Raw genomic sequence first — 19,552 nt, forward strand, 5'->3', positions numbered from 1 at the left:
GGAACCCATCTGAGATGTCAGGGATGAAAATGTGGAGAAGTTTAAAGTAGGGTCAGGTTATGAAAACATCTCACAGAGCACTGTTCAATCCATCACCCAAACACAGAAAGAGCTATTTTGTTCAAAAATTACAGTGTGTACACTTTCCAAGCTGGTAGCGACATGCCCTAAAAGACTTAACGAGACTTACATTTTTAATTGTTCACAACCTCATGCCTTTGTAGTCACCATATTGATATTGTTTCTTGTTTGACCCCCAAAACTTTGCAGATTTGATAAACTAGCCTGCAGCTCCCACATTCCTCTTTTACACCAATGACATTAGAACAGGTGCTTGTTATTTTGCATCATGCAGGAAATAATGTTAATGGTCTCTGGTACTTTTGAACCTGCTGTATATCTGATAAAAGTAGCTACTGTGACTGGTAGTTGTGCTGATGTTGATATCAATATAACCCTAACCTCCACTGCAGAGATTAAAGAATTGAAGAACTCACATAAAACAGCATACACAGGGCAGTTTTTAACCTTCAGAAAGCTCAAATATACATGATTTCCCTCAAAGCATTCATAACACTTGTTTCCACATCTGAATAAAAAGACATACAGAACATAAAGAATCTAAGCAGACTGTCAGCTGACCTGATCTTGGCTGCTTCTGTGCTTGCCCCATATCTAATTATACTTCTGGACAAATGTTGTGTATTTGTCATTCTTGGGGATCATCAAGATGTGTTCTGGCAAAACCGAGAAAACCTTTATTTCTTTTGTGCTTTTCATCTTGGAACTCTGCCATGCGGGCCATTTCCACCCGGTGATGAACTCTGACCTTAACTTAGACCTTAACTGAGGCCTGCAGTTCTTTACATGTTGTTCTGGGGTGACCTCTTGGATTAGTCTTCTCTTGGGTAATTTTGGTCTGCCGGCCACTCCTGTGAAGGTTCACCACTGTTCCATGTTTCTACCATTTGTGGATAATGTTAGGGATGGGAACAGACGTTTCGACACTGCTTCTGAAGCGCGGTTGCTTCGAAACACTGGTCAGAAGCGTGGTTTAAAACACCCAGATCACATGGCTACGACTGAACAAGGTTTTGGTGTGCTTCACCCCAGCTGGGACAGGTGGCGTACCTGCTGCTTTGAGGCATTGCGAGGCGCCAGGATTCCATTTTTTATGAAGCAGAATCATTTGTAATTACTGAATTATATTTTTGATGCCACCTCTTCTGTTTATTATACACACATTTGTAAAAAAAAAAAAAAGTTTTCTACTTTCAACAAAAAATGTTATTTGCTGCATCACATCCTCGCTCTAACATCCTGCCAGTGTTACAAGATAAAACATCCACAGGAGGATAAAGGAGCTTCTTCATGGTACAGCGGTTGCTCAGCAACACGAATGTAAACAGAGGGATCAGTTTGTTGAAGCACACTGTTTATGACAATCAGAGCCTGCTGTCTTTAACAGTCTCAATATTTTTCTTGCATTGTTTGTACAAGAATTTAGCCAACAGATGTGCTGATCACCATTACTGACAGTCTGGTATTATAAGTAGCTTTGTTGTCTGCCTCATTTTTTCACAGAATAGCATTATCGACATGTGGCAATAGCCAAATTGGCGAGCAGGTGTCACTGTGGAGATGTTGTTTCGAAGGATCGATACAATTGTGGCACAAATGTTTTAAATGTTTAACGAAGCCTCGCTCACTAGATTATGACTCTCACTTGCATTTTGTGTTTACAAATACAAAAAAAATCAGGAATCAGGAATAGGGCAAACACTTTTTCACACCACTGTATAAATACATAGTTGGCACCATTGCCACACAGCAAGACGGCCATGGGCCTTTCTGTGTGGGGTTTGCATGTTTGCGTGCCAGGGTGCATCCTCTCTGGATATACTGTCACTGTCTTTTCTTTTAGTTTTGAATGGTTGGTTTAAGAGTATTTTAATACAATAGTAATAAATAAAAATAGTACAATTAAAGTACAAGAAAAGACAGTTGTACACAAGATTATTTTAAGTATTGATAAATAATTATGTTTAAGTTATATAGAATTATTTTACTAATGATTTTGAGTACAGAGTACTATTGTAAACTTGATGTATCTAATGCATAATTTAAGATTCTATGTTAATAGAAATTAAAAATGTAGTTTCACCTTGAGTATAAACGATTGATTAAGGCAGTTTAATGTCAACTAATTGTTGGTCAGAGTGGAGGTAACAGACATCTTTATTGCTGCCGCAATAAAACACAAAAATAAGACGAGAAAATAATTGGTTAAATGCTGAAAACTGTTTGTATAATATTCAGAGTTGTGTGACACTATATTTTAAGACGCATGAACCTCTAATAATCATGTTGTTAGGCTTAACTTTACGGGAGCAGCGACAGCTGGAACCGCTGCCGAAAACTGTGGCGGTGACAGGAAAACGGGACGCGGTGTCGTGAGTATCCGCACCGATGATAGAGTTAAGCCGAGCGGTGAAACTGAAGTTGTAGGGAAGGTTGTGGATTTTCCCACGAACTTTGTCCACGAACAGTCTTTACCAAAGGCAACCGTATCCTAACATTTGTACACGCGTTGCGTCACGTCTACGAAGTCGGCTAGCTAGCGAACGTTTGCAGAATATTTCCTATTCCCTATTATTGATTAGGTCACAGCACACTAAACTCGTCAGTGGATTACATCAGAAGTGCGGAGAAATTCGTACGTAGGAATGCTGTTTTGAGGTATCCTTACTCCAGGTACCTCGCTCTGTAGCACAGCTGTAGGTGGCGGCAATGTGCAGCTTGTTTCAAATCGGTTATTGAAACGAAGAAGAGAGAAACCAGAAGGAAGGACTGCTCTCTGTGTGATTGGCTGAGATGTGACCAATGGAAAGCTGACAGGATATTATCGCGTGTTCGCGAGCGCGCGCGCGTGTGTTTGGTAGTAGTGTGGGTAGTGCAGCAGAATGTTAGGAAAAGTTTTGACTTCGCTGCTTCTTCTCGCTGTCTTCTTCTATGAACCCGCTGAGGCGCAGAAGAAGAAAGAGGTGATGTCTTCAGTGGTGTATAGCCAAGAAAGTTGCTAAACTTTGGAGGGAGTTTTTCCAACTTCGTCAAAGTTGCACGTCGTCTGTTTCCGCATCATTCTTGGTAGCTAGCTTAAGCTAACAGCTGCTAGAAAGAGCTCAGTTACTCGTTATCTAAAGTAGTTTTAGCAGTTACAGCAGTAGCTTAAATAACATGCTAATTTCATCAGACAGCATTAGTTTGATCACAGTTGTTAGCTCCGACTAACCCAACCTCTGGTTGTAAACTTGACTGGGCGTTATTAAACCGGAAATGAATTAAACATTAATTACCTTTAGTCTAACGCCACAAGGGCGCGTTTAACTGAACGAAAATAAAATGCATAGAAAATAGAAAGACGTTTGTTTTTGCTACTGGAGCTTTAGCAGTTGTGTTGGTGTCTTTGTGTGTGTAGACTATGCTGTCAGAGAAGGTGACGCAGATGATGGAGTGGGCCTCCAAACGATCAGTCATCAAAATGAATGGAGATAAGTTTCGTCGTTTTGTCAAGGCTCCCCCTAGAAACTACTCAGTGGTCATCATGTTTACAGCACTGCAGCCACAGAGACAATGTGGAGTGTGCAGGTAACAAGTAGCAACAGGAAGAACATGCACTGCTTTTATTCCAGCTTGGATTTGTGACTTTAAAACTTGTTTCCTTTTCAGGCAAGCTGACGAGGAGTTCCAGGTGCTGGCTAACTCCTGGCGTTTTTCTTCTGCCTTTACCAATAAAGTCTTTTTTGCTTCTGTCGACTTTGATGAAGGATCAGATGTATTTCAGATGGTGAGGCATTTTATTCTGTTTTCATGCATTTAAATACATCTCGGTCAGGCCAACTTGTGTATATATAATGAAGCAATCTTAGAGAAACCTCGTAATTTTATAATAATTTAATGCTGGCACTCATTTGGTTTAATGAAAGCATGTTTTTTCTTCATAAAATCATTCAACAATAGCTGTACTGGAGCACCATTTTTTAAAATGAATGGTTAGATCGCAGACTGCTTCAGTTATTTTAATATTATCACACTTTCGTTTTGTACAATACATTTGCAGGGCTCGCAAAATCACTAGCCTGACGTCCCGGGGCTAGCGATATCTCCGGTCGGGCTACCAAAATCTATCTCAGCCCTGCCCGATATGATAGCCCGACGGGCGGGGCTGAGATAGATTTTGGTAGCCCGACCGGAGATATCGCTAGCCCCGGGACGTCGGGCTAGCGTTTTTGCGAGCCCTGATTTGTTTAAACAAATTTAGTTGACCTAAAAATGTGTGCAGTGTTCAACCCGTTGGCTGTTTCCCTGTTGTGTTTGCATGTTCGCCCTGTACCTTTGTCTGTAGTCCAAAGTAAAAGATGATAAATATTAGAACATATTTGATTACATTTAATCAGACATCCAAGAGGAGTCTAACTTGTTAAATCCCATCACTACACGTATCTAATCTTCTGATTGTCTCTGTATTTTCAGCTGAATATGAATTCTGCCCCAACATTCCTCCATTTCCCATCCAAAGGAAAACCTAGAAGGTCTGATACGTATGAGCTCCAGGTCCGAGGCTTCGCGGCTGAGCAGCTGGCTAGATGGGTGGCAGACAGAACTGATGTACAAGTAAGTGTCAAACGTTTCAATGAGATCAGTGAAGATGTTTGCAATAAAATAAATTCAGACTTCTAATTAAAGCAAACAAACACATTCAAACACGGGCATGGTGAGAGCCTCTGAAGTCTACTCTCATGTTTGTGTGTTTCAGATACGTGTCATTCGTCCTCCCAACTATGCAGGGCCTCTCCTGCTGGGATTCCTTCTGGCTGTGATTGGTGGACTTGCATATCTACGAAGACACAATTTAGAGTTCCTGTTTAACACAAATGTCTGGGCCTTCTCCGCACTGGTAAAAACTACCATCATATACACATACATGCTTAAATGCTTAGTGTTCAGCCAAGCTTATTTGTTTTTTCTCTGGTGATCCAAGTTCAGAAAAAAAAGATCAAAATCTTCTGTTGTCCATCTCCACACCATGTCCAAACGCACGTCAGATAGCCTTATAGTGTTGCGAAATGTGACAGTATACATGGGTGTGCACATTATCTGTGGCTCAATACAAGTCACACTACAACTAGACAAAAACAAAGTAGATCTGCTGTAGCAGGTGTAGTTCTCCTGTGGGCGCTTTTCTCCACAGTTAAGAACTGTATTCTACATTAGTGTGCAGAAGTCTTGACTTTGTTTTGCTTCCATAAAGCCAGACTTTCTTTTAATTGTTTTAAAGCGGTGTTCAGTTCTCCGAGCTGTCTGTTTTTGTTTCAGGGTTTCTTTAGACACTGGCTGCTTTTTCAATCATTTTTGGTTCAGTGCTTGTGCCTGACAGTTTTCAGAGGACTTGTTGAGGCACTTAACACTGGCTTATGTATAAAAAAGGGCATCTAGCTCAAAAGATTAACCTTTGTTGTGTCTACACAGACGAATGATCCAATAATCCCGGCACTTTGCTGCTACCAGCCTGTTGCAAAAATACATACATTTCCCCCAAAAGATGACTCCCAAAGAGCTATTAGCCAAACACTTGGATATGTCAGCATCTTTTTCTGATTTCGTAGAACAAAATAATATTGTAAATGTTAAAGTACACATTGGTCAGTGTGTAATTAATGCATTCTCATATACGTAGAATTCATTCATTAAAATGACATAGGAGCAGGCACCGGTTTGTGGAAGGTGACGTGTTAAATACAGTGGCTGAGCTGTCATTGTATTTTACAGTGGGTGGAGGAATTTTGCCCCACTCATCACAATCACATGACACCGCTTCCTATTGGTGTGAAGGAGAGCCTGTTTGAGTTGGGTGACACTGCAACAAGAAGCCAGAGTCAGATTTTTCCTTGTCTGTCCGAGTGCACCGAGCGGAGCGATCAGCACTATTTTATCCAATAAAATAATCTTTCTCTTCCCAATCACATCCAGACATTTCACAACATAACACGCTCCTACATGCTAATCAAGTCACAAACATGTTTCTTAGTGAAGCACGAACAGGAATCCAATCAGCACGTGTGCAGGGTAAAAAGGTTGATGTGGGGAAAACATGACTGTGTTTCAATAAGAAACGTGTTTGTGGTGTGATGTGCATGTGGTGCCTGTAACTGTGAACCGTTTAGTTTTAGGTGGGAAAAGAGAGACTGTGATTGCATTCAGTAGTGTTGATTGCATTTCGTGATCTGCTCTGACAGCTGATTGTGTGCCTCTGCAGTGTGAACATGGACAGTGTATCCTTGGTTTTAACATAAAACTCATTGTTGCAGCCAGGGACAGCTCAAACTCGACCCCCTTAAACAGATTTTTAATTTTACTTTCCTTATAATCCACTGATTTATTGGTTCTGTTACTACTTAGCTAACATAAACTAATGTAGGTCTCTTAGTAGCAACCAACCAACCAACCCAGACGATGGCGTTAAACAAGTTTTAAAACTTTAAGCACTTAAATCCAGCTTCAGACTGTTAAATCAGTTTTTAAGAGCAGGCCTCCATGATGCAAGTTTATACATTTAGTGTTTCATTTCCAACAAGAAATACAAACATTCAAGTCACAACAATATGAAGAGTCTAGAAATGTTAAAGAAAGAGACGGAGCTTCGACCATTCATCAAGTAATTCAAACAGTTGTTTGTTTAACACACAGCATGTGTGCTTCACTGACATGTGTGACTAAACACAGACCTGTAATGCAAACGTATTTATGAGCAGCATGTGAGTAAAAAGTTTGACATTAAGCAAACACAGCCTCCAGTTTTTCAATAAAAAGGGCAAAATCATTTCCAGGCACTGGGTATCATTAAAATTGTAACAGATTAGATGATTTTCATGACAGAGAACTGAACAAAATGCAGCTAACATGCAAAGAAGGGCTTGACGTGTCCTGAAGATTACTCAAAGAAATCACACAAAGAGATCACACTGTGTTTAAAAATAAAGGTGGTCATACCAAATGTTGGCTTTCAGACTCGTTAGAATATGTAAAAGTACCATATACTGCATGACCTTGTGTTTACAATTCAATATTCTGGTTTTGTTAGGAAAAGATAAAGAAATAGCGGCGCTCAAGACTTTTGCACAGTACTATACATGCATGTGATTCAGTGTAACTGGTACAGTACATCAGATGAGCTGGGAAGGACCAACTGTCAGTTAAATCTGTACATTTGATATATAATGATCATAAAAAGAGCTCTTTCTCCGTAGATTGATAATTTTGGAAACACTCGTCTGGAATAATCTGGAGACGGTGGAAACAACCGGAGAGCTGTTTCCTTTGTTTTGTTTTTTTTGTGGTGAAATGTGTGAACAAGAGAATCTCTTACAGTCAAATTAGATGTTTTTGTTCACATAAAACTCCCAACAGCTCATACGTCTTTGTGTTTTACACATTTTATTTGTGTTTCAGTGCTTTGTCCTGATCATGACTTCAGGCCAGATGTGGAACCACATCAGAGGACCACCTTATGCTCACAAAAACCCCAGCACAGGACAAGTTGTAAGACACATATACACTTCATTCATGTCACTAATATAACATGTTGGCTCCAACAGAGTTACTACAGCTATTTAACAACGCACTTAACTGATGTGTGTCACTGTAAGCTGCCTGAAGAGGTCAGAAGATGACATCATCATGACCATGAATGTAATGCATGTTACCGTGCTGAATGATTGGACGACACACGTCTTTAATGACTCGAGCTGAATTTATTTTGGATTTTCTTTATTCCACACATGGCCTCACATATATATACTAGTCAATAGAAATAAAGGCAGTATAAAGTTGTAGTGAATAATGATCACTAATGAGAAATGAATCGGTCTTAAAAGATAAAAAGTTGTGAGCCTGTGTGGAGAAAATCCAAAATAAATTCATATTCATTAAAGAGAAAGCAGTGATGGGTTATTAAAGATGTGTGCTGGTAAAAGGAGGTCACCATGACACTCATGGCCACATTTACTGTATGTAATCTTTTGACCATAACTGTATTTTGACCAGTCTAAGAAAATATATTGATTTGAAAAGTGAGAGATGTGACTGTGTGTTTTCAGAGTTACATCCACGGCAGCAGTCAGGCACAGTTCGTGGCAGAGACGCACATCGTCCTCCTCTTCAGTATCCTTCAGCTTTCTGCAGATTAACACTTGTATAGCCGTGTCCACTAAACACACAAAATTCTCTGTCAGCTCAACAAACTTCCATGGATAATAATGGCTTCCCTCTGCATCATTTACCGAACAGATGATCTTCTTTTTATCATATTGGACCATTTTTTAAAAATTCTGTTTTCTGCCACTTGTGCGGGGCCGGGTCGCGCAGGAAGCAGCCTAAGCTGCGAGTCCAAGACCTCCCTCTCCACAGCCACCTCCTGCAGCTTATCCGGGGACACGCTGAGGTGTTCCCAGGCCAGAGATAATCTCTCGGGCATGTCCTGGGTCTGCCCCAGGGCCTCCCTCTGGTGGGACACAGGGGATTTCAGCCACGTTTTTTAGTTGTCTAACTTATGCATGTTTGACAGAGTAGTAGGCTGTGATCAGCACACCTGTCTCCACTGTTGAAATAACTTCACGGTCCACAGTGTAGCTGTGACACAAAGCACCTTTGTAGCTTTTTCATTTTTCTCAGTTTTATGTGCGATATTATTCTGAATTAGATTCTGAGGACATCAAACTGTGTGAACACCACCTGTGTTATTCCAAAATCCAATACAGAAACTTTTTGCCTCAAAATTTTACACACAGGAAAAAGTGAAAGTTTGCTAGCAGCTCTTTCTTCTTAGCATTCTTCTTTCCAAAACCTCTCAAGCACCATTAGATTTTATTAAAAGTGTTGGTGCACAGCCATTTTCAAATCTCTCCAGAGGGATTCAGCCACGTTCAAATCTTGGCTCCTGCTCTGCTACTCAAGAATATTTTACAGAGTGGTCCTGAACCCACTCCTTGTTCTATTGGAAGCTCAGCCTACCCCCAGTCCGAGGTCCAGAGCGCTCTGGAGTTGGCTATCATCGTCGTGTCTGTAGATGCATCTTTCCTCGACCCTGACTAGTCTTCCGGTTTCTGTTGCCAAAGTTTATCCCCACACTGTGATGCTGCCACCACCAGGCTTCATTGTAGGGATAGCAACATCCAAGTGGTGCCCGTTTTCCTCCAGACCTTTGGGATTCAGGCCAGGAGTTCAGTCTCTGTTTAATCAGAGAACTATGTTCCTGGTCTGAGAGTCCTTCCGGTGGCTTTGGTCAAACTCCTGACAGGTTGTCCTGTGCCTTTTACCCAGGGGTGTCGCTACTAAGGCCCTTCTGTCCCGATCAGTCAGCTTGGCTGAGCAGCCAGCTGTAGGAAGAGTCCTTGTGGTTCCAGATTTTTCCATTTACTGATGATGGAGAAAACCTCGCTCATTAAGACCTTCAGTGCTGTAGAAATGTTTCTGTACACTCACCCAGAGCTAAGCCTCACTACTGTCTACAGACAACTGCTTGGACTTGATGGTGCATGTCAGAGCTCAGCTGGCCCCTGTCCCAGTGGCTCAGGCCTTTGTACCTGCTCAGTTTCCAAAGCCGTTTACAGTCCTGTTTCCCAGATTCTTCTGTAAATGCTGGCAGAGTCTTGGTTCTTGCTCCCATTGTCTGTGTTTATTTCTGGGGTGAATGCTGGCCCCGTTACCAATAAGGTAAAAGCTTAGCTGTGAGTAGATGGATGCTAGAAACTCGTTGTTCAACCCTTGACCCAGCTGTCAGATGCGGCTGTTACCATGGGAATAGTTCTACTGTGTGAAGCTGCTACTTCAGACATGGATATTGGAAAGAGAAAGAGTACGTGTACACACACACACACACACAGATCACTTTGTGTCTTCAGGTTGTCTAAGACCATTTTCCAGCAGAGAGCAACAAGAACATCTCAGTTGTACGTGCATTCCTGTGTATGATCCAAGTTCTTCTGACCTTAGAGCATCTGTGTACGTGTACGAATATAGAAAACACAAACACTCCAGAGTTTCCAGAGAATAACTTTTGATAGAAATGTCTAATCTAACCTTCTCTAAACCTGGTATTCCAGTCAGTGAATCATCATCCCTGAGTTTGTTTACTTGTCTGCATCATGCATAAGGAGGTATAATAGCAGAACCCTGCGTGTCAGTTATGTGTGTTGCAGGTATTGGTCTAGTTATGCTGTTCTTCAGTTGGTTGCTGTCGATCTTCAGAGCCAAGTACCATGGATATCCATACAGGTGTGAACATGTTAATATTGGATTCTCCTGTTTAATCCACTGCGACTGGCTCAGATGGTGCTTTGTATCGTATTGACTGAAAGTTGTCTCGTCTCTGTTGCAGCTTCCTGATGAGTTAGTGCTGATCAGCTCCTCCAGAGTCAAAGCAAGTATACGTCAGAGGACAGACGTGCTGCAGGGTGCTGTCCACAGCATCTTTGATGAAAAACTGTTTGCCAAGCCATGATTTGTCCTCTGATCTGTTTAATAAAAGTCAGTACATCATATACATACGGTGCCTTTTACAATATCACAAGTGGTTCCTTTACCAACAACAGAGCTCCGATCGCTGCTGTGTCTTCTTGGTCTGAACTTTGGCCAAATTGTTTGATTTTTGATTCATTTCTAACCTGCAGATACGCCACTGTGTTTTTGTCTTAAAGTACAGACATGAGTCAGGACTGTTTAGTTCTTGTTGCTAAGACCTCAGCAGACTTTATAGTCTATTGTTGCTGTGACTCTTAGGATCCAGCAGTAGTACTCTGTGTGCTATTTGTACTAAAAAGGTTTTGTTGAAACATCAGTTGAGACCAGATATGGATCTGTTGGTGCACTTGCACGTTTCTTTTTTATGTACAAATACTTCCCTCCTTTAGTAATGCTCTCCTTGATTTTTACTGAGTTTGTACACTTGTGTTCCAGTTAGGCTAACAGGAACAGAGATCGTGTTTGAGAAAGTAGTTCTTGTTAAACTTTCTCAATAAACTCTGAGCTCAGAAATACTCATACCAGGAGTTACTTTGGCAAACAGTCAATAAAGAGCATAGTTTTGATTTTAAACCCACATTTAAATTTAAATGTGATATTTGACATTTAGACTTTATTTGCCGGAGTAACTGTTAAAGTTAGCTCTGTTTCTGGAACAGAAAAGTTTCCTGTGTTTGGGGTTAACAAACCGAGTTTTCACTAAACCTGTTGTCGGGATCACGACCCTCACATGTAAAATATGATCTGTAGAAACAAAATTTATTTTCATTACATGGCTCAGTAAAATCCCATAATCAGGTAATCATTGGTGTCTTATTATTGTGATCACGGCCCTTTTGTTCTTAAATAAAAAATGTCAGATTGATGAAAATATGTTGGTACTTTGTTGTCAAGCTAAATGTTCATACTTGGGAATTCTTTCCAAATGGGCCTTATCTGCAGAGCATGATGAGATTCATGTGTCTTTATGTGTGTATACATGAGGAGAAGGTTGCATTTTGTGTATTGTGTTTTAAAGGTGTGTTGTTGCTGTGTTATCAAGTTCAACAAAGGGGGAATATTTGATCAGAGCTGACTGTTGCTGATATTAAAGTGTCGTAACTGAGGATCTGTGTGTGTGTGTGTGGTGTCATCAGACTCTGCAGAGACTTTACTGAGACTTTCTTTTTGTAAGGAGGACTGTACCTGAGTCAGTCTCAAAGTGTTACTGGTTTAGTTTCTCAGATAAGAGGCACGTTTCTGCTGCAGTCAAACGTAACGCATGATTTTGACCAAGTTTCTGGTATTTTTACTGTATAACTCCACATATCGCTTCAGAAAACAGATGTCAGTGTGACACTTTAATATTTTCATAGTCATATTAATAAGGCGCCTCCCCATACACACTATTAGACACCTACACAGAGAAACCTTATGAATACAAGCACGCTCACACACAGACACACTATCTCGGTTGGCTGCTCCCTCTAAACATATCATACATTATTAGTACTGTATGCTGTTCAGTAACATTCAACATTTATTATTTACCATTTCCAGTTCTGTAATTGTTTTAGTTAAAATAAATAATAAGTCTTAATAAAAATCTAATCAGCTATAACAGTTAAGTGGACAAAGTATAACAAAAGGTCCAGTTGGGGAAATAAATCTGTTTCTTGACCTCTTCACAGTAATTGCTACAGTGCTGAACAGGACAGACAAAATACAAAAACATATTAATAATTAATTAATATTATGGGATTAATTTTATTTTATAATAGCTTTTTTCACCTTTCGGGTCAGATTATAAGCAGTTAATAGAGGAGAGACTAGTATATTTTATTTCGTGTATCTTGTCTTACGTGTTATTTTAACGCTTGCCTGTAGGAGGCGGTAATACTTACTCAACTACACTAAGCCTCAAAAACACAAGAAGAAGAACGAACCCGGAAAATATTGCAAGATGGCGGAATCGGAGAACAGCAACAGTGTTAGACAGCCATTAAATGTGGACGCAGAACCTCTTAAATTATCAGAGTTGTTAGATCGTGGTTGGAAAATATTCGAGGAGGTCGACAGCACAAACGAGCCTCTTGGCTCAAACAGTATTCAGGTGAAAGTTAAGCGCGGTGTTCAAATGTTAGAGGAAGCCTCCCGGATGGTCGCTCAGCTCGACTTGTTTAGTCGCAACGAAGAGCTCGAGGAGATCGCCACGGCAGACCTGAAGTACCTGCTGCTGCCCGCTTTGTTAGGAGCTCTGACCATGAAGCAGACCACCCGGGACAAACGGTTGGAAATAGTCCAGACGGCCCGCGCTTACTTTATGGATTTTTTAAGGAGGTGTGAAGAGTATAAGGTATCACAGTTTAAACTGCCAGACTCCACGGGTGAAAAAGCACGGCCTGACGGAGGGTCAGAAGATGGAAACGCTAAAGCTAATGTAAGTACCTAACTAAGAGCAAATAAATAGCAAATGAGCTAACCCCCCGGCTGTGTTCATAAACACTACCCACTCAGCTTGGTCGTGGTCAGAACTGGTCAGCAGCAGATGGGTGGGTTTGTTTGTTTCTCACTAACAGCAGTTCTTGTCACAAGCATGAGCGTTTCCTGTATTCTCAGTGGGTTTTCGTGTAGAATTAACAGTACACTCTGGGGTAAGTAATTGATTATTAAGCATTTATTATTTTTGTGCTGGGATTACGTTCATCTGGACGTTTTCAGTGGGAGAAACGTTTCGTCACTCATCCAGGTGACTTCTTCAGTGTCAGCTGACTGCAGGTTTCCCCAATCTTATAAACAGTACATTTGCATAATGACTGAAACCAGCCCACTGGAGTGTGCTGAGAAAAAAGTCCCGCTCAGTGTACCAGTTAGATCACATCATCCAATCAAATAATTACAGCCTCATTTATTTTTAACCACCACTGCAGCTGAATGTATATCAGTGATTACGTTTCAGTGATTTTTATGCGTCATTACTTTGTGTGTGACAGAAAAACTCCCACTGAACGTGTTTGTGAACAAAGATGGCCACCTCCTGTTTCTATTCCCAGAATGCTACAAATTATTATTATATATATATCAAAAAATGTCACTTGATATTTCAACTTAGCACCAGCTGTTGTATTCAAATTCAGATTTTTTTCACCCTTTAAATGCCAGCAAGATGACGTACTGCCACCAACTTTTTAGGGAAAAAAGTAGATGGTTGCAGTTTGTTTCACCGTATAATTGATGAAACCTAATATTTTTTTCAACCATCATTGCAGATCAGTACCAGTAACTATGATTTTTTTAATGTATTTTGTGCATTGTTACTTCTTTTTAGGAATGCCAAAAACCCTCCCACTTGGTGTTTTAGTGGCTAAATATGGCCATTTATTGGTTGATTTTACAAAAATGTTATAACAACATGTATTTCAGTTTGTTTGTGTGTGTGTGCATCTTGGAGAGCAGCAGGATGTGCAAACATTGGTCCTTGCAGACACACTTTCCACAGCCTTGGGTTGCCGTTCTCCTGTAGGGGCACAGTTTGCACCTTGTTCTCATTTTGTTGGTGGGCTGTGGGTCACGCTCTGATTCAGACTAATGTATCCAGGGATCAGTGGCAGCAGCCGCTGCTGAGCACGGGGGGCAAGGTTGTCACCAGCATGTGCCCCGAATCCAGGAACATCCTTCATTGGTAGCTTTTAGAGGACTCCCAGTCCTGTGCCTGATCTCCACAGGACAAAGTGTGCTTCATTCTATGATTGTGCCAACCAAAGCCAGTTTTCTTCTGAGGCGTTCTCTCCTCTCTGTGTGGAGTTTGCATGTTCTCCTCTTGTTTGTGTGGGTTCTGTCCGGGTACTCCAGCTGATATATACAGCTGAACACTGGTTCAGGTGGCTACTTTGAAGGGTCAGAGGTTTAGAATACATTTTGGTCTATAAACTGATTCCATGATTTCTTTTTTAACTCCAGTTGCTTATTTGTACCATGGTTTAATTTCAGAGTGCAATGAGACATCAAACTGCATCATTTTCAATAGAAAACTGCAAAAATTGTTGTGTTTTAAAACTTTTGACCTGTAGTGTATTTCAAAGTGTAAAGACTGTCTCCAGGTGGAACAGACGGACCAGATTGTTCTGTAAATAGTTGCACAGAAAATGCCTGTATTTTTATGTAAATATATTTATATAACTTTGAAAGATTTTTGCACATTTTTGACGTTTACAAGTTATATTTGCATTTCAAGCCACACTGGACATTATGGTGAGAGAGGGGAAATGTTTCTTTGTTTTTAGTTTTTCTACAAAATTGACATTAAAGAAAAGCTGTTGGAGTGAAATCCCTCGAGCTACTGTTCACTTCATGTTAGCGACCAATGAGTTTTGAAGTAAACAACAATTGAATTGATTGGATCAGCCATAAACTGTCTTGTTGGTCTTTTTCCGTTTGAATCCCACCGTTCTTTGATCTAAATACTGCACTGGTACATCCCTGATCACCTGTGCCTTTGTTTGTTTCTGTATGAACTAACACAGCACATTGAATACATTTACTTTGAACAAGCTGCAGTGTTCATATAACCACAGGTTCCTTTTATTAACTGCACTGCTAATGAAGGTTGTAAGTCTGGGTTTATTTATGTCACATAAGTCAGTCACAGAAAAGTGTGTCCGATGGGAAAATGTCACAGAAGCTCCACAGATTTAAGTCACACAACCAGAAAGTGATGGTTTCTTTAGAGTGTGTGTATTTACATGAAAGCTTCTAAATAACAGAGTTCACATGTGTGTGATTTGGAGGATGTGTTAATAATCAGTGACGTGTGCTTTTTGTTTCAGTCTTTCCCCGGCCCAACCAACCTGGTTGCTATGGCAGCACAGAGACAAGCTAAAATTGAGCGGTACCGTCAGAAGAAGGAGCTTGAGGCCAAACTGTCTGATGTTCGGAGAGCTGTGGAGAGCGGACAAGCTGATGATGAAGTCACCAGAGATTTTTACCTTCTGAATGTCCGAAGATGGGTCACTGTGTGTCTGGAGGAAATAGAGAGCATTGACCAAGAGGTGGAGATACTCAAAAAGATGGATATGTTTAAGGAGAATGCTCCCAAGCAACCAAGTCACCCAGCCAGGCCCCCCATGAAACCCTTCATCCTCACCAAGGATGCTGTGCAGGTGAGCTGGTTTGTTGTTGTAGTACTGATTAAGTGACATGCAGTCACAAGGTTGCACATGCAGCCTGGACTCTCTTAATCAATTTATTCAATTCAATTCAATTTATTATAATTTCCTAAAGTGGTCTGCTCGTTAGCCATCTAGATTTGGTAAAGGACCTGCGCCTGTGAGGATGATGCGTCACACAGCTTCAGTGATGTTGAGGCCCAGTTCATGTCTGATACTGTTTTAACAGTGTTCAGTGTAATACGTTACTTTTTCTGAGTAATGACCCAACACTGATCAAAGCAAAGCTCCAACATGCACAAACATTTGACCACACAACATGTAATGAATTTGCACAAATGTCTTTGATATGCTGCTTAGTGATGGTGTTCGTGAGAACCCCATGAGAATCAATAAGTAATATCGATAATGGAATCTGAATCACTAAATTCTTATCAGTTCCCATCCCTACTCCATATGACTGTAATCCACTTTGACGCGTCTCAATATTTCATCTGCACCCTGTTCATGTTTCATTCCTGCACTGTTGTTTCAGCTAACTACAATCTATTAGCCACTACACTGATAACATTATTAATGAGCAATAATAAATAATGAAAAGAGAAGTTCAGAATGGTCATTTTTTTATTGGCCTGTGAAACTTTATGTTAATGCAGTTTTATTAATATAATACAGTGCTCCCTCGCTATAACGCGGTTCACCTTTAGCAGTCTCGCTGTTTTGCTGATTTTTTTTTTTTTTGTGTGTGTGTGTGTGTGTGTGTGCAATTTTTCAAGTTTCTTTTTTTTTTTTTTTAAACAGCGTATTGTGTTCTGTGTCCTGATTGGCTGCGTTCAGCTTGTCAAATTTACATAAATCTTCGATCGTTAGCTGTGCGACTCTGAAGTGCTGTACTGTATGTTTATAAGTTTTCTCCCCAACAAACAACAATGTCGACGAAACTTCGTCACCTGCGGGTGCCTTTGGTTTCATTCTGTAATACTGGACTTATTTTGAACTTTGAGAGTGTTTAAAATATGTCTGTGAAGGTTCTCAGTCATCCAGGTCATCGTAGTCTAAGTAGCTTGGAAAGAAAAACGTCTGGACTTCTTTAAGTTGCTCGAAGACGTTTCACCTCTCATCCGAGAAGCTTCTTCAGTTCTAAGAGAGTTTAAACAAGAGAGAAAAGTGTGAAAATGTTCCTGCCTGTCTGATAAAAGAGTATAAAGTGTGTAGTGAGGGGTTTTCCAGCCTTAAAACATCTATAATAATTGTAAAAAATAAAGTTGGTTACTTCGCGGATTTCGCTTATCGCGGGTTATTTTTAGAACGTAACTCGCGTGATAAGTGAGGGACCGCTGTATTTAATTTCACTAATGTTACAAATCCTTGAAATGAAGACAGTCTGGTACAGCCCAGGAATCACAGCAACAAGGTGGGAAGGCTGCCACCAGCATTCAGCAAGCTACCTAATTTAAACATGGTATCAAACTACGATAACAGTTCATCTGTATGTTCTATGTAGCATCTGAAGCTTTACTGTAAAAGTTTGAATCATGCCTTCTGATCACGCGTGTCAAACTCACGGTGCAGTTATATCAGACCGGCAGGATTATTTCACAGGTCTGTTGTTATTGGCCTGTCAATATGTGGGAACTGAATCTTCAGCCCTACTGAGGATCCATGCAGGCATGGATACTTCTTTATTTTGATGGACACACCATGCAGCCAATTACACGCAAAGACTGGGATCATACCATTAGTGAAAGAAGGAAGGGGGGCAGACATTGTGAAGACAGCAAGTGTAGTGGTGCAGGTCAGGTGGACAGAGAGACGGGGAGATGGATTTAAATGGTGATGGGATAAAGTGAAAAGGCAAAATGAGCAGCACCTGGCTGCATTTCAGTGATACTGCAAAGCTGAGTGCAGAATTATAAAATTAGGAGCGGGCTGAAATGATCCCCGTTTTTATTTTTGAGCCATTTTTTCATTGCGGAGGACAAAAAGGTTTCAAACTTGTCCAGACCTTAAACCTCACCTGTGTTCTCCCCAGTGGTAGTAAATCTATAAAGATGAGGCTTTTATGGAAACGCTGAATAAAAACTTGCTTCCTTGAAAAAGACTAAAGTTACAGTTCAGTGTTGAATATTGCATCAAATAAACTTGATGCAAAGTGTCTTTGAATGGCAGAGACAGAAATGTGTGCATGTACTACACAGACTCAGTGTCGTAATGAGTCTCACAGGTCTGAGTGTGTGCTTGAAGTTATTTATCATTCCTAACTCGCTGATCACCACAAACAAGCAGAAAGTTTCAGAGCTTTTCCTACTGATAAAAACCCTCCATTATGGCCACTCATACTACACAAAGTGTAGTATGTAGTATGACATAAAAGTTTGGGTGGTTTTCTATAGAAATGTGTTTTTTTTTTTTTTTTTTTTTTTTAACAACTACAGTTAAAAACCCCCCAGAAATCTGGAATTGACTACGAAAAGCATAAAAGTGTTAATATCTGAAATCGGCTCTGATATGTGGATCCACTGACTCATCACAGTGTCAGCAGACTCTAAACTGAACCAAAAACATTCAACCAAATACTGGAAATTTAATTTCAGTCTGCTTAAAAATAAGAATTACTGTCAAAAATGTAGTTGCTAGTCCCAGAGATCATTACCTCTAAAGAACACCGACACTGACATTTACACTGGAAGCGGATGAAACATTGATTGGGTTGCAATTTTTAACAGAGCTTAACTGAATAGCTTGAAAACGCTGATTAGCTGAAGTTTTCATGCAAGTGCTGTACTTGAAATCTGATGAGGGATCAAAAATGTAACAAATGTCACTCTGCTCCTTGTACCTCAACATCACGCCACTCAAAAACATGAAAATGTGAAGGTACATTTTTGAATGTCTTCATTTAACAAGCTCATATTAGATCAGTTATTGTTTAAAAAAATCTGAGTGAATTTGTTCTGATTTGCTTGAATATGGATTGATGTCTTTAAATCCATGTGTTTACTTTGCACACAGGCTAAGGTGTTCGGGGCCGGTTATCCCAGTCTTCCTACCATGACAGTTGATGACTGGTATGAGCAGCACAAGAAACGTGGAGTCCTGCCTGACCAGGGTGTACCCAGGAAGGCCACTGCGGAGGATCACGGGGATCCAAGCGAGACGGACGAAGAAGAAAAAGAGAAGAAGGTTGAAAACGATGACGATGAATCTCTGCTAAAAGCCAGAAACTGGGATGACTGGAAAGACACTCACCGTAGAGGTTATGGAAACCGCCAGAATATGGGCTAGCTCATACCAACAAGTGTGTTCAAACGGACTTGTCTCTCACTTCATTTCTATACTAAATGAAGAAAAACACCACCGCATCAATAAATATGTACATTCATTACTTTGCCTGCAGGTTAGTTGGTCTGGAGATGAACACTACTGCTGATTAACTCATGTTACACCTGTTCTTTTGATTGGATTACATTCTCCTATGTACCGTTGTGGTTTCCAATTACAATAAAAATGCACAATTTGGCTGGAACCTTGAAACCATCGTGCTTATCCCTTTTATTATGTCATGGGGAGTGTGACTCCTCGTTTCCCCAAGGGTTAGGAATGACTTATCAAACAGCTGTACAGCTCTGAAAGAGTTCATGACCTCTGACACTTCATTGTCTCTGGTCTGCCTCCTATCTGTGACCTGGAGCTCTGTCTCCATGCATCATCTGCTCAGTTCCCAAAGCTGCGTACTGGAAGCGTTTTGCTTACCCACTGATTTGAAGATGATGGCTGGTCACTTGCAGACGCTGGACTCTGTTTGATTTTATATATAAAGACAGCAATAA

The 19,552-nt window shown here is 40.6% G+C and overlaps 2 protein-coding genes across 2 annotated transcripts; both read left to right on the forward strand.

Moving 5' to 3' along the window:
• Positions 1-2,463: 2,463 nt before the first annotated feature.
• LOC134645216 (magnesium transporter protein 1-like) lies at positions 2,464-11,684 on the forward strand. The gene is made up of 10 exons (XM_063498569.1): positions 2,464-3,044; positions 3,479-3,648; positions 3,730-3,847; positions 4,534-4,674; positions 4,817-4,957; positions 7,510-7,599; positions 8,157-8,220; positions 9,839-9,913; positions 10,242-10,332; positions 10,436-11,684. The coding sequence occupies exons 1-10, from the start codon at positions 2,964-2,966 to the stop codon at positions 10,449-10,451; spliced, it is 987 nt and encodes a 328-aa protein (XP_063354639.1). The 5' UTR covers positions 2,464-2,963; the 3' UTR covers positions 10,452-11,684.
• An 809-nt stretch (positions 11,685-12,493) lies between these two features.
• On the forward strand, positions 12,494-19,243 carry igbp1 (immunoglobulin (CD79A) binding protein 1). The gene is made up of 3 exons (XM_063498582.1): positions 12,494-12,997; positions 15,384-15,716; positions 18,735-19,243. Exons 1-3 carry the CDS (start codon positions 12,521-12,523, stop codon positions 19,005-19,007), a joined length of 1,083 nt encoding a protein of 360 aa, XP_063354652.1. The 5' UTR covers positions 12,494-12,520; the 3' UTR covers positions 19,008-19,243.
• Positions 19,244-19,552: the final 309 nt, after the last annotated feature.

Source organism: Pelmatolapia mariae, linkage group LG2 (genome assembly GCF_036321145.2).
Source record: "Pelmatolapia mariae isolate MD_Pm_ZW linkage group LG2, Pm_UMD_F_2, whole genome shotgun sequence".
Taxonomy (NCBI): Eukaryota; Metazoa; Chordata; class Actinopteri; order Cichliformes; family Cichlidae; genus Pelmatolapia; species Pelmatolapia mariae.

What these genes read in the sequence shown, in the direction of transcription:
- igbp1 (XM_063498582.1), top strand. Translation starts at nt 12,521, where the DNA reads ATGGCGGAATCGGAGAACAGCAACAGTGTTAGACAGCCATTAAATGTG. An exon ending in ATGGAAACGCTAAAGCTAAT is followed by an intron (nt 12,998 to 15,383) that starts GTAAGTACCTAA and finishes TTTTTGTTTCAG; the next exon opens with TCTTTCCCCGGCCCAACCAA. An exon ending in TCACCAAGGATGCTGTGCAG is followed by an intron (nt 15,717 to 18,734) that starts GTGAGCTGGTTT and finishes CTTTGCACACAG; the next exon opens with GCTAAGGTGTTCGGGGCCGG.
- LOC134645216 (XM_063498569.1), top strand. Translation starts at nt 2,964, where the DNA reads ATGTTAGGAAAAGTTTTGACTTCGCTGCTTCTTCTCGCTGTCTTCTTC. An exon ending in TCTGGGCCTTCTCCGCACTG is followed by an intron (nt 4,958 to 7,509) that starts GTAAAAACTACC and finishes TTTGTGTTTCAG; the next exon opens with TGCTTTGTCCTGATCATGAC. An exon ending in GCACATCGTCCTCCTCTTCA is followed by an intron (nt 8,221 to 9,838) that starts GTATCCTTCAGC and finishes CCCAGCTGTCAG; the next exon opens with ATGCGGCTGTTACCATGGGA.